Source organism: Numenius arquata, chromosome 5 (genome assembly GCF_964106895.1).
Source record: "Numenius arquata chromosome 5, bNumArq3.hap1.1, whole genome shotgun sequence".
Classification (NCBI taxonomy): Eukaryota; Metazoa; Chordata; class Aves; order Charadriiformes; family Scolopacidae; genus Numenius; species Numenius arquata.
In genome coordinates, this window is record NC_133580.1 from 13049090 (window position 1) to 13061804 (window position 12715).

At 39.0% G+C, this 12715-nt stretch overlaps 1 protein-coding gene across 4 annotated transcripts in view; it reads right to left on the reverse strand.

The window, feature by feature from the left end:
* Positions 1–297: 297 nt before the first annotated feature.
* ACSL4 (acyl-CoA synthetase long chain family member 4) overlaps positions 298–12715 on the reverse strand; it is a 39483-nt gene continuing 27065 nt past the window's right edge. For 2 of the 4 annotated variants that reach the window (XM_074147070.1, XM_074147066.1), the window contains 12 exons: positions 12560–12669; positions 12330–12468; positions 10741–10891; positions 9585–9708; positions 8716–8787; positions 7429–7568; positions 6791–6963; positions 6529–6603; positions 6124–6315; positions 5464–5578; positions 4572–4729; positions 298–2776 (listed from right to left, as the gene is read on the reverse strand). In XM_074147070.1, the coding sequence (XP_074003171.1) occupies positions 2619–2776; positions 4572–4729; positions 5464–5578; positions 6124–6315; positions 6529–6603; positions 6791–6963; positions 7429–7568; positions 8716–8787; positions 9585–9708; positions 10741–10891; positions 12330–12468; positions 12560–12669 (1607 nt within the window). In that variant the 3' untranslated portion in view covers positions 298–2618. Of the gene's footprint in view, positions 2777–4571; positions 4730–5463; positions 5579–6123; positions 6316–6528; positions 6604–6790; positions 6964–7428; positions 7569–8715; positions 8788–9584; positions 9709–10740; positions 10892–12325; positions 12469–12559; positions 12670–12715 lie in introns of all 4 variants that reach the window. The other 2 variants (XM_074147069.1, XM_074147067.1) reach the window with 2 other exon arrangements.

The window sequence follows — 12715 nt, forward strand, 5'->3', positions numbered from 1 at the left end:
CAGGATAAAGTTCTCGCCAAACTGCAATTACCTTTGCAAGTAATCCCCCTATTTGAAGGCAGCCTGGTGTAACCCTTCCCCGTCTCCAAAAATGCTCGAAAAGCTGATGTGCATGGAATTGCCTGTTGCAGCACGTCCGCAGTTAGTCGGGTTCTCGACAGACAGACTGGGCCCACCCTAGGCTTTGTTTTCAGCATCCGTAGCACGCGCTTGCTGCTGCTTCTGAGAAGTTCTTCGAAGGTAAGCTCAGTTTTGGAGAGAATGTGAGGTGCGGAACAGTAACTAGAGACAACTTGTGCAATACATAAAGATCTTTACACAAACTTGTTGAACCATTTAAATTGTATTCCACTTTTGAAATGTTAACATTGTGTGTGTGTATATATTGAAAATAGCAATTCTCAGTCAACCGAGACACAGAAGATAGCTGCAGTCTAGATAAAATACATTTCATATAAATACATTCATGGTTCAAAAAAAAAAAAGTCATACAACCTGCTGACAGACTCGAGTGCAAGTAGCTTTCTTACATATATTTAACGTTTGTGATGCAAAGAGGCTGACTGAAGGCTATTTAAACATGGAAAAATTGGTAACGTGGCTCCAGGACTCAGTGATTTAAAAAGTTGCTACTGATCTGGGAAGTATTTCCTGTTGTCATAAACCAACTGTATGTGTCTTAAAAAAATAACTTTATTTTTTAGAAAAGCTATTTTCTTGTTCCATGCGCAACTAGGTACGGTCACCTTTACATACCACATTTTCTTCTTCCCTTTGCCCTCGGGGTTCTTGGCAGGTGAGCTGGCAGGGTTCTGGACTGGCCAGAGAAAGTTATGCCTGGGGAAGGCTGAAGCTGGTCCCAAGGAGAAGGGACAGTTTAGTTAATGAGTAGATAGCCATGATTTATTTTTGTCAAAATCTGTTTGAACTTGGAAAAAAAGAAAAATACACATACATGCGATAAAGGAAAAACTTGCCCTGAAATTGCAAGCTACTGTGTTCAAGAGAAGCATCATACAAAATCTTTTACTTTCTGTACAGTGACAATACCAAATAAATTTTCTTTTTAACCATCATATACACAACACAAATATTACGAATAGAAATCTATAAATACTTTAAAATGAATTTGTAATACATAGCAGTTGAGGGCCATAGCTGTACAAAATGTAAGCAACATATATAAAACGATTAAGAAAGTGCAAAGTAGAACAGTATCAAGAGCCTCCACTTTTTACAGCATTTACGGTTCAAGTGTCAAGAGCTGGCAGGGATGCAGGAGCTCAGGTACAAGTCAAAAGAAGACACAGTACAGGATTCTGCACACAAAATGATGAACTATTATTAAATTGTATCTTCCCACTTCTTCACATCTATGACTTCCAGTTAATAAGAGAACATTTTCATAATGAATTTCTGTAAAGAGTGATTTGTCCCTTTTCACAAGTTCCATAAAACAAAGATTCCCTGTCCACAGGCTACTTTTCCGTAAGTGAAACAAGACTACACAGGGAAACTGCTGTTTCTGGTTGCCTTGTTACACTTACCGTATTTAAAAGGTGAACGGAAATACCTTTCCATAAAGCCAATACAGACAATTAGACCCTGATCCTCTGAATTACGTACAGGTAACGTGTACCATCACTCACACGTACGTGAGGGTCTAGAGGATTAGTGCCTTAAAAAACAAAACCGCCAATTGCCCCTCAAAAAAACCAACAAAACTGGAAACTCCTTTGAGTTTCAAATCTGCTCAGAGACAACTGCCATCAGTTTCACTGCTGTTGCCATCAAGAGGCAGGTTTTGCGTCCCGCGTTCAGGTGGCGATCTCTCATCGGTACCTCCTGGCGCAGGGCAAGTCTTTGTTTTCTGTATGCCGTGTGTCCTAGTGGAACGCTCTGCTTGAATTAAAATACAGTGGCAAGCAAAAACGTATTTGGCGAGTTGGAAGTTTAAATAGTTAATTTAACACTCTTGAATGAAATGTCTTGTTTTTTAGAAAGCTTTTCAGTTCACCTTAATTTGAGTAAGTGTACTTTATATTCTTTTTTAGGCACTGTAAATATTCAAGACACTAACTGATGTGCAGAAGAATCCATCCGTTCTCAAGCAGTGCATTATTAGTGATCTCTAGCAAGTTCTTCACTAATGTCATCTTGGTTTTGTTTTTCAATAGAGAAGGGTAGACTTTGAATACTCTCTTTCCCCCCCTCACTCGCTCAGTATCTTACTATGACAGAAGAATAATCACAATTACATTAATTTTTCTCTTTGAAATATAGGCCAGACTTCAGAATGAATTAAAGAGAAGTTGCATCAGTCTGAAATGTGCTAGAGACACAATACAATGACCTGGTCATACTGCTTCACATAACGATGTCTGTCTCAAAACTGGAGACGATCACATGAAGCTCTATGAAGACCATCAGTGTCTAATCTGCTAATAATTAAGAATTTGGAGTCTAAGATATTCTCTGTTGTACTCGATGGAGATTACAGAAACATTCACCCATTTGGTATATTTTCTGAATGTGTGATATCTACAGTATACACAGACATCCAAAACTGAGGCATGAGAAGGGACCATCTGCACAACCGTCTGGTCAACACAACTTGTTTATTTGCCTCCGTACATTCTTTCGATGTCGTTGAGGTAATGGTTTTTCAGTTCTTTCCTTTTCAGCTTGAAAGCATCTGTCACTAACCCAGTCTCCGGGGTCCATGGTTCAGGGCTTAACCGTACTTTGATGGGTATTTCAAACCTTTCTAATTTCACTGCAGGGACAAGAAGAAACAAAAGCATGACTATGATTACACAGCCAAAGGAATTATTAATTCACACTACCTACAGAAATCTAAGACGAGCATCCTGTAGCTTGTATAATATGCTGTCCTCCTTAGTGACTTAACCTTACGGAAGGGCCACAAGCAAATTTGATCTTGTACCGAAGCTGAATGCTGGTTAGTGTGCAGGTGTTCTAATATCACACTGTACTTACAGCCTGTGTGGGAGATGACAGTCTAAAGCTTGCAACAAATGAGCGTGTAGCCTGAAGATCTGAGACTACTGTCACAAGAGGATACGCTGAAGTCTAGAGTTGTATCTGTATTATAGGAATGTAGTAATTAACTAGATTAACTAAGACTAGTCAGATGTGCTTCATATTTAAATTATAATGAAGTGCTTCTATACTTTCCATGGTTGAATGTTTCTTTCCCAAGTTTTTGCTTCCTAAGAGTTTGTTTAGAATTCAAAACAAAGGGACTTCTCTGTACTTTTGTTACATTCATCGCTTATTTTCCCTTCAGCTGGAAGCAGAGCTCAGCACACGCACAACCAAAGCTGCTGCTGTCTCTTCCCCAGGCAATGGGCCGAAGAGGGGTACGGGAAGGAGGAGGCAGGTCAGTGCTTTGGGGTGCAGGGCAGGGAGCTGCTGCGTGTGTGCGATACTTGATGGACTTTGCTATCAGGTCCTGCATGTAGGATCCCACAGGCATAGGCTTGTAGCTGAATTTCTAGGACAACTGGTGGCAGCACAGCCTCTGGGTGGCAGCAAACGTAAGACAGTTGGGATGTCTGGCAGTAAGGCTGTCCCCAGGAGCTCTTTTGTCTCTCGAACTTTAAACTGCTATTGGAATGTACTGTTTCATCTTACTTAGATGTATGCCTGCTTATGATGAAGGTGCTTTATGCTCTGCTAAAAATTAGAATGATATCTTTTAAAATAGTTTTGGAAAAAAGTTTCAAATAAGCTAGTTGTATCTCAATGGTAGATTCCTGTCTAGAAGGTAGAAAGAATGTGTAAGCAAATATTTTTGAACAAACAAAGCTATATGGATAGTAATTTGCCAAGCTCATGATAGAAGAACACAGATTTAAGTGTTTAAACCCAAGTCTGAACCTGCAGATTGAATTATTTTTTTTTAAAGGCGAGACTTAGTAGTGCCTTTCAGTCTTGTTTTCTCAGTTTCAAAAGGCAGATTCTACTCTAAAGGCAGTGCTTAGTCTGTGCTTAAGTCCAGTGTTACTGCTTCCTTGTATGAGGTGCCAAGTGCTTTAGAGATGTTTTTCCCCAGTTTGTTCATTTTTTGGCCCCATAAAGGATTGATGAGGCTTTTGATCATTCAGTACCACAGCAAGGAGTAGCAGGCTTTTAAGCCATTACAACCACAAGGATCGTGGTTGTTCAAAGCTGTAGGGGACAAAAGTTCCACGGGGGGGGGAAAAAGCTTTGAAGTCTCTTATTTAACTACTTTTCTTACCAGCAAATGTCTTGTAACTTTCCTTAAAACTTGACAGCTCTTTTGGTCCTCATTTTAACTGTATTAGACAAGCAACCTGTCTCTAGAATTTAGCTGAAAATAATCTAAGGGTTGGTGGGGTCTTTTTTGAAAATTTGATGTGGTCTTTTTTGAAAATTTGATGTGGTCTTTGCTTCTGATTAAACTATTAAGTTTTGGCAGATACAGGGGCAACAGGAAGAAGGAAGAGCAGTTAGTGAGGATAACTGAACATTTCTGCTGGATAAGCACCACGAGATTGGCTCCCACAATGTGCTGCTTTACTTACTCTTGTTTGCCACTTCTTTAATCTCTCGCAGTATTTCAGCTTCCATCGTAGGATTGTTACAAATATCTACCCAGGTTCCACTGATGCCTTTCTGCTCGGCTAACGCCGTCAGCTTCTTCTGATTGGGAACCACAAAACTGATCACGTAAGACTGGTCACTACACCAGGATTGCAAAGGAAGGAAGGAAAAAAGATCGAAACAGTTAAGACTTCCATCAGGGTGAATTGCCTACTTGATGTTAGATACACAGATCCACACTGTTCCACACACTTGATGTTAGATACGCTGATCCACACAGCACTGTTCCTATTCTCCCATACAGAATCCTTGTACATTAAGCCTTCACAACCGATGACTTACTGAAGGTGTTCTAAGCTGTTTTACAATGTTAGGTTTGATCGGTATCGTGCTTTGCTGTAATTTTACAAGTGCACATCTCAGTTTAGCTTCCCAGCTACATCCTCCTTTAGCTCGTTCTCTTCAGTTTCCCTTCATGTAGCGTGTTTAATTGAGGGGAGGGAGAGGAGAGACTGGGACTATTTCTAAAATCCAGTGGAGAGCTTTGGATCAGGTGCAGTGTCTCCAGATTAAATTTTCTGGTGTTCTGACAGGAAGCCGAAAGACATGCTAAATATTATGGTATCTGTTTGGGGAAGGGATGGGATGGATCTGGAGTGTATTAGGGTAGGAGAAATGCCAACAGAAAAACATAGGTAATTTCTTCAGATTTTAGGGAATCTGGGCACCTGTGCTATTTCAGAGATGCTGTTTATAACTTGCACTCTGGTAGGGGGGGGTTTGTTCAATAGGAACCATGGAAAACTATAGTATATCATCAGAGAAGTGGGTCAGAGCCTATATTTCATGTTTACCCTAAATGGAGTTTCTTACCTTTTGGCATAAGCACAGATATTGTCAATCAATGGGCAGTTCTTCAGTGCTGCCTCTACTTTGCCCAGAGATACGTACTCTCCTGCTTGTAGCTTCACCAAGTCTTTCTTACGATCTAGGAATTGAGGAGGGGGGGGAAAAGCTTGTTCCACTTAAACTTTTTCATTTCCACAGTCTCATTTGCAAAGCCACTATATATGTATTTTGTGCAACACTATGCAAGATTCTTAATAAGTGTGAATTAAAGCATCTTATTAATATGTTAAGCAGCTAATAGAATGTACATATTCTGCCAACTTTATAAAGGCTTCTGTAAAAAAGTTTATATAGTGCTACACTTCTTGTCACACAACTTGTATGGAAGTGATGGGGACTCTGATCTTAAAGCTTTGTAATTAATACCAAAAATTAATCTTACATTTATTCTTTTAAGTCCTTGTGCTAAATTTAGATAGTGATATTGTCACAGGAAACGGCATCACTTCCAAAATTTTTCTACAGCTGTAAGGACTTTGGGGAATGTGTTTTACACTGCGATTCTGCAAGCAGGTAACCTTAAGTAGATTAGCCCTGGCAAAGCCAACAGGATTAATAGCATGCTTATAATTACAGTTAGTCAAGGTCTTGTACTAGATTAAGATATCAAAAATTTAAGCCAACCTATGATCTGCAGACACCCATCCGGATGAAATTCCCCTATATCTCCTGTACAGAACCATCTCTGCCCATTCTCATCAACGCAGAACTCTTCTGTTGTCTTCTCTTCGTTTTTAAAATATCCCATTGAGACATTAGGTCCACCAATTATAATTTCTCCTCTAGGATTAGGCTTGTCTTTATTAGTATAGCCCCCTGAAAACAAGAAAATCCCCATACAATTATCTTTAACATATATTCTGCTGCTAAGAAAATACTTTGAAGTTAATACACACAAATCGATGACTATTATAAAAGATAAAGAACAATTACTTCATGTGCTACACCTCACTAAGCAGACAGAAAAAGAAACCAGCTAAGCAGTGGTTAAATTAGTTACTCTGAAATCAAAAAATTTAATACTCTCACCTTCTTGCCAGTCTCTCAATTTTATTTCACAACAAATAAGAGGAGCTCCAACTCTGCCAGTGCTGTAATCAGCAGCTTAGGGAGAATACAGAGATTTTTGTCATTTGAAGTATAAACTCAAACCATAAATAAAGCAGTAGCTTATCTCAAGTTACTTTATTGCAGTTAAGAACTAAAGATATTTTGACTTTCCAAAAATCCCACCAAACCCTCATATGTATCTGTATCTTAAATGACATATTACCAGAAGCATTTAAACTACCTTCTGTAATTGTTCCAGCTCCACATGTTTCTGTTAGTCCGTAGCCTTGACCAACAGGACAGCAAAAACAGATGTTCATGAATCTCTGTGTTTGAGGCGAGAGTGGTGCTCCTCCAGAAAGCATCATACGGACATTACCTCCCAGGAGTGCCTTTACTTTTTTAAACAATAGTCTTGGAAGAAAGAAAAAAGCATTAAAAATCATTCACTCAGCTTGCTTTTATAAAAAGACACAAACATTCTTCTTACTTCCTATCTGGAACACCTTAGAAATCGACTTCATCTCTCACAGATTTTTAGTGAACAGCAGGGATAATCAAAAATGTTACCTCTTGAGTAACACTTGAAGATGGCGAAATTCCTGTAATTCCACTAAGCAAACATTCCAATTTCATTACCAGAGAAAAAAGGAATCCAATGAAAACTAACTAGTCATCTGTTTTGAAGATTAGTCATTCCTACCATTAAATATCTATTCGTTTCCAGTAAGAACTTGGATTATTTCAGTTAGTCATTAGATGATATTTGCACGTTGGATGAGAATTGTCTGATGTCTGATAGCTTAAATGATTATTCTTTCGGACTGTCTTAACAAATCTCAAGGGAAAAGGTACACTTGGAGCATGAATTATACTTACACGTTACACAGAGGTGCATCATATCCCCTCTTGATTTGTTCCAGTTTGTAGTCATAGCCTATCTTGAACAGAGTTCTCTGAATATAGTTCATCTCTTGCACTTTACTCATAACATTTTTATAAATTCTGTCCATTATTTCCTATAAAGCATTTAAAAAAAGCAAGGAAAATTACCACGTAGAATAGACTAGCACATGTAAGTAAAATTCCATGTTAAAAATAAAATAAAGCCCTATTCTTCCTTTAAAATGGTAATACAGTAAGAGTGAAAATGTCTGCATCATTGGCTAGGCAATGCTTAACTGTAATGCTTTTAATGTGTGATTAATTAGTCAGTTTATAGACCATTGCGGCTTGGAGCTATTTGAAATGGGTGGAATGAAATACCAAAAATACATTAGAAAACTAGTGACTTAGCCTTACTTTTCTGTGTTCACTTTTTTCTCCTCGCACCAGTATCACTAGCGAGGAGGAGCCCTCATGCTGTACATACCTTCTGTTAGAAAACCTGCCACAAATTGGGCAAACTTGTAAGTCAAAGGCAAGTAATTGAGTCACCATCGCGGGCCTTCAGGCACACTGCAGAAATTCATAGTACCCCTCACATGTCTACAAATGGCTTTCTAAATCTCAGATTTGGTTTTAAAATACTTTCCAGCCCTCAATCTGAAGATGTCTCAACCAACATTTGTCTATTTTTCAGATAGCACTTGTGGAACGCAGAAGCCTGGTCACCCAAAGACCAACGTAAGTGACAGAAGCAATAGGAATTATACTCTCCTGAACCATTTTTTCTTATAAAAGGAAAGGCTAAGAGAGACTTGGCTCAAATGTCACCTTGGAGACAAGCCGCTGAGCTTGAGCACCCCAACAACTCTGGTGGCACAGCCAAACGCCCATATCTTAAAGTGTCCATCTTGGCCAAAGCCCCCCTGCTTTCTCCCTGCGCAAAATGGAGTTTCGGACTCTGAATGTCAAAGACTCCGTGTATCCTGCTGTTGTATCAGCAGCCCAGTAAAACGTCACTGGGAACTATTAGAACACATTTGCAGTTTTGGATCAAAAAGGGTCTTTCTTGGCTTTAGCATCCATATATTCTTGTGCTCATCTGCAGCTTCAGTACTTGGTTCAAGCAACAACAACTGGAATTTCTATATTCTGCTTTTTTCCTATTAGTGACAGTTTCTTACACGTAAAGAGAAAAAAACGTTAGTAAATAGATTTTTCTAGCATGAACAAGATATAAAGCATTTTTTTGGCTAAACGTATCTGGTTCTGCATACTTACAGGCACAGCTGCCATCAGCGTAGGCTTAAGTACGGTGCAGTCTCCTTTGCTTCCCTTCTTAATTTTACTTGACTGTAATAAAAAATGTCAACTTATGAAGCTGAAAACCAAGCAGCTCTTTAGAAAAGGACTAAAAAGAAGAAGATACATTAGCATGTAATTTGTTTAAATCTCTTCCCCGTCCCTCCAAAAAACATTTCCTGTGTAATTTTTTTTTTTCCCCATTGGGATGGAAATAGTAATGGTTAACAATGATTTCAACCAAAATACTCAATGTTTTACAAGCCCAACCTGGTTAAGTCCACTTTGTACATCTTTCTCTTACTTCCTCCCTCTAGCACTTGCTTTCTCCTCCATCTTCCTCCAGGAGTTTCTTTTGCTTGATGCAATCTCTATACCAGCAAAACATACAGAAGCATTCTTTTCCAGCTTAATTTGCTCTTAGTTATCTTACTTGTTAAATGGATGAAGGCAAACAGCTAAATAGAAGATCTACAATAACTGGCTGAAGAACTGATAAAGTGAGAGCAAAAACTTAAAATTACTTTAAACGGTCTTACGTTCAGCTAACCTATTAATAGCTGTTCTTATCCTGATAGCCAGCGGATAATGCTATATGCATTTATTAGGTTTTCTTTTAGATTTTGTAAATATCATAAAAGTAAAGGTTTTAATAAGATTTATATGGTATGACCCGCTGCTGTAGTTAACCAGGGGCATTAATTTACATCATTTTCTGAAAAAAAAAAAAGAAATTACATGTCTGAAGTGTGCCATATACATCAACATTTGTTCAATGGAAGAGGACAGCTGAGGCAGGAGAACGCAGACTGCAAAAGCTGAAGTTTGCTTTTGTCCCCCCCCCTCACCTGGTCGGAGAGCGTGAGCGGAGAGGAATAGCCAATCCTGCAGCCATACGTGATGCAAGAGATTTCTGCTGTCAATTCCAGAACGTGGGCCAGAGGCAAGTAACCGATGTAAGTATCCTTGGGTCTAGGAAAGGGAAGGATGAGATAATTAACAATGATGCACAAGGGCCCTGAAAATACTGTTTTAACAGTTTTATTGTATACTTAGTTATTACTTTTTGAAAGGTGTGGATCACAAGTGAGGCTTATTCTTCTGCATGCAAGAAGGGTGTCATTTCAAACCACAGTTTATAAACAAAATGGGGAAAATCCTACCTTAATGAAATCAGTCTGAATTACAGGATTTGCCTTGTTTACAAGGAAACTCAAAGATTCCTTAGTACTCCACTGCTATTTCCTCTGCTTGTGGGAGTTTTCATCCCAGGTACGAAATTAAGGGTGAAATCACTCGATTTTAAAATAATCACCAATGCTTTACAATTCCCTGACAGTCCTCATAGCATCTCCTTCTACAATAGCTTAGTAGAGAGAGAGCTGATCACTGAAGTACTGAGGCTTCTTTCAGGAAATCATTTTTTAAGAGATTTCTCAGCAAGAAACTCGGAGCTGTTGCTTAACATGCTTTCAGCAGCGTCAGAACTGGGTTTATATCCTGCACAATTTATTACTTTTCTGCTCGTTTAGTAAAGTATACTTGAGCAGATTCTGCAGCATGTGCATTATCCACCCAACAGCAGTATCTCTGGATCAGTGGAAGCGGGAGGCTCTGACAGGCTTCCTAAAGTCATTCTGTCTGCTTGAAAACATCTAAAAAAATTTCCCAAGTTTGACTAGATGAGGAATCTCCTCATCTGGTGGCATCTTCTGATGCAGTCTCTTACTGCAAAAATCCTTCAGACCTGAAGCTAAGAGTAATAATGAAAATAAAAAATGTAGAAACAGCATGTGCGATGAGCTAGAAGGGTGTCCTTTTCAAACGACAGGGTAGGTTCATAAACACAAGGTATATTTCTTATAAATTAAAGATTAGTGCATTCACAATAAAATGAAGAAATTTAGTAACACCTGATGCCAGCAACAGACTTTCTATGAACTTGTGTACTTCTGGAGGTTCTGTTTGATCTCCCCATATGCATGACAACCAAGTGTTTCTTACCCCAGTCCAGGTATTCTCTCGCATTGTCCTGTCATTCCAGCTATTAAGTTTTTATGCATCATCATCACTCCTTTAGGTCTCCCAGTAGAGCCACTGGTGTACATTACTAAAGCCAAGTCTGTAGGAACAGGTCTGCTGGGCAGAATGCTTGCTACAAAATGCAGGGGAAAAATTGTTACTGATTCTTATCTACTTTCTAACTTGTTATTTCTGTAATTAATCAATGTGAAAATGTCTGTAATCAACCAGTGTGAAACAGGTGCTTCAACAAAGGTAAGCACAATGTGCTGTTAAGCAGTCAGTGATGGACGCAGAAGTCTGTGATGAAGACTAGTGGTCTGTTTTGGAGAGGAAGCAAGGGAAGGCAGATTTTGAAAGGAGTGACAACTATTTGGGCATCTGCATAATCTGGGTACTACTTTTGCCATTGTATCTTACAGCTGACTGAAAGCTTTATAGAAAAAGCCTTCTGAAGACCAAGTAAACCTGTCAAGGACAGTGAAGGGGAGAAATACAGCACTGGAGAGAAACAACAGGTTAAGGAAAAAACCCAAAACAAACAAACAAACAAAAAACCCCAACACCCCAAAAAGGTGCAAGTCAGCTTTTCTGTCAACCACTCTTACAAAGGCCAAGGGTATAAAGCCAAGACTATTTTCTTTTTTTTAAAATGAACCTTCCTCAGGTAAGCTGCTAGTTAGTGAGTAAGCAGTAAGCTTACAACACTTGACTTGATTTTTGCTTTAATCCCTTGGCATTTATTCTTGGGATGAAAATTATTAGCTTTCACAGCAGCAGAAGTGTTGCAAGGGAAGCAGGCTTTCGAAAAGCAGCCACAAAACAACACCCCTCAAGGTAACTGCTGGTTTGTATCTCTACCTTAAGCTGATCAAAGATAAGCAGTTGTAATGAACGTGGGCTTCCCTGCAAAAACCCCCTTTGCCAGTTTATCTTCTCTTTTATCCAAGAGAGAGGAGATGTGGCTAAGCACAGAGTGCTGAGTTAATGAAAAGAGATGATCGAGGTTCTTCTTTCTTTTCTTAAAGCAGATGTTTACAGTCACTCCTGGCTGCCCAATGTAGCAAGGGATGTAATGGTTATTCCTCTAGCCCACTGTGCTTTTCAGCTACAGATTAGTTTTTTACTAAAAATAGACAGACATTTCCAGGCCTTCCAGCAAAAAAAAAAAATTAAAAAAAATCCTCAAGTGCTTTCTCCTCTTAGTGAAAATAAGATAAATAATAGGTAAAAGGAGCAGAAAATGGAACACAGCACGGGATTCTGTTTCACTTCCTAAAACAAAGGTGCTGTCTTAAATTATTCTGGTTATGGTTTAGAAGTTAAAAATAAAGTTTTATCCTGAAATACCTGACACTTGAACAAAGGTGCAGGACAATAACTAGAGATCAAACAAATTTTCTGTTTATTTAAAGGAAGACAGACTGGCAGAAGACAAACTGGCAATCTGCCACTGCCTCTGTGTTACAGACCTGCACAGGTTGTTTTTTCTGCTACTCATCCCTTTTTACCTAGGTCTGATTTCACTGTTAACATTAATTGATTAGTTCTCTGTGAAGTGATTCACTTACAGTTTTCTGGTTTGGCTCCCAGCTCTTCTACTGTCTGCATGCTGTGAATCTCCACATTATCAGGGTATTCTGATTTATTGATAGTCTTCTTGTCCACATAAATGATATGTTTAAGACAGGAGACTTGCGGCAATGCAGTCTATAAAAGAGAAATGAAGTTTTTAGCACTGAGTGCACTGTAAAATTATTATAGGGTTGCTTGTAAGCAGGTGAAGCTGGTACCAAATTACCTTAAGCTTGCTCTCGAGAAGTTCTACACTAGTAACCAGATACGATGCTCCACACTCATTGAGACCGTAGGTTACTGCCTCTTCACCCAGGGTGGCATACAACGTAACAACTGGTATGGGCAGGAGAGGGAGAACATGAAAGAAATGTTAAAGTAA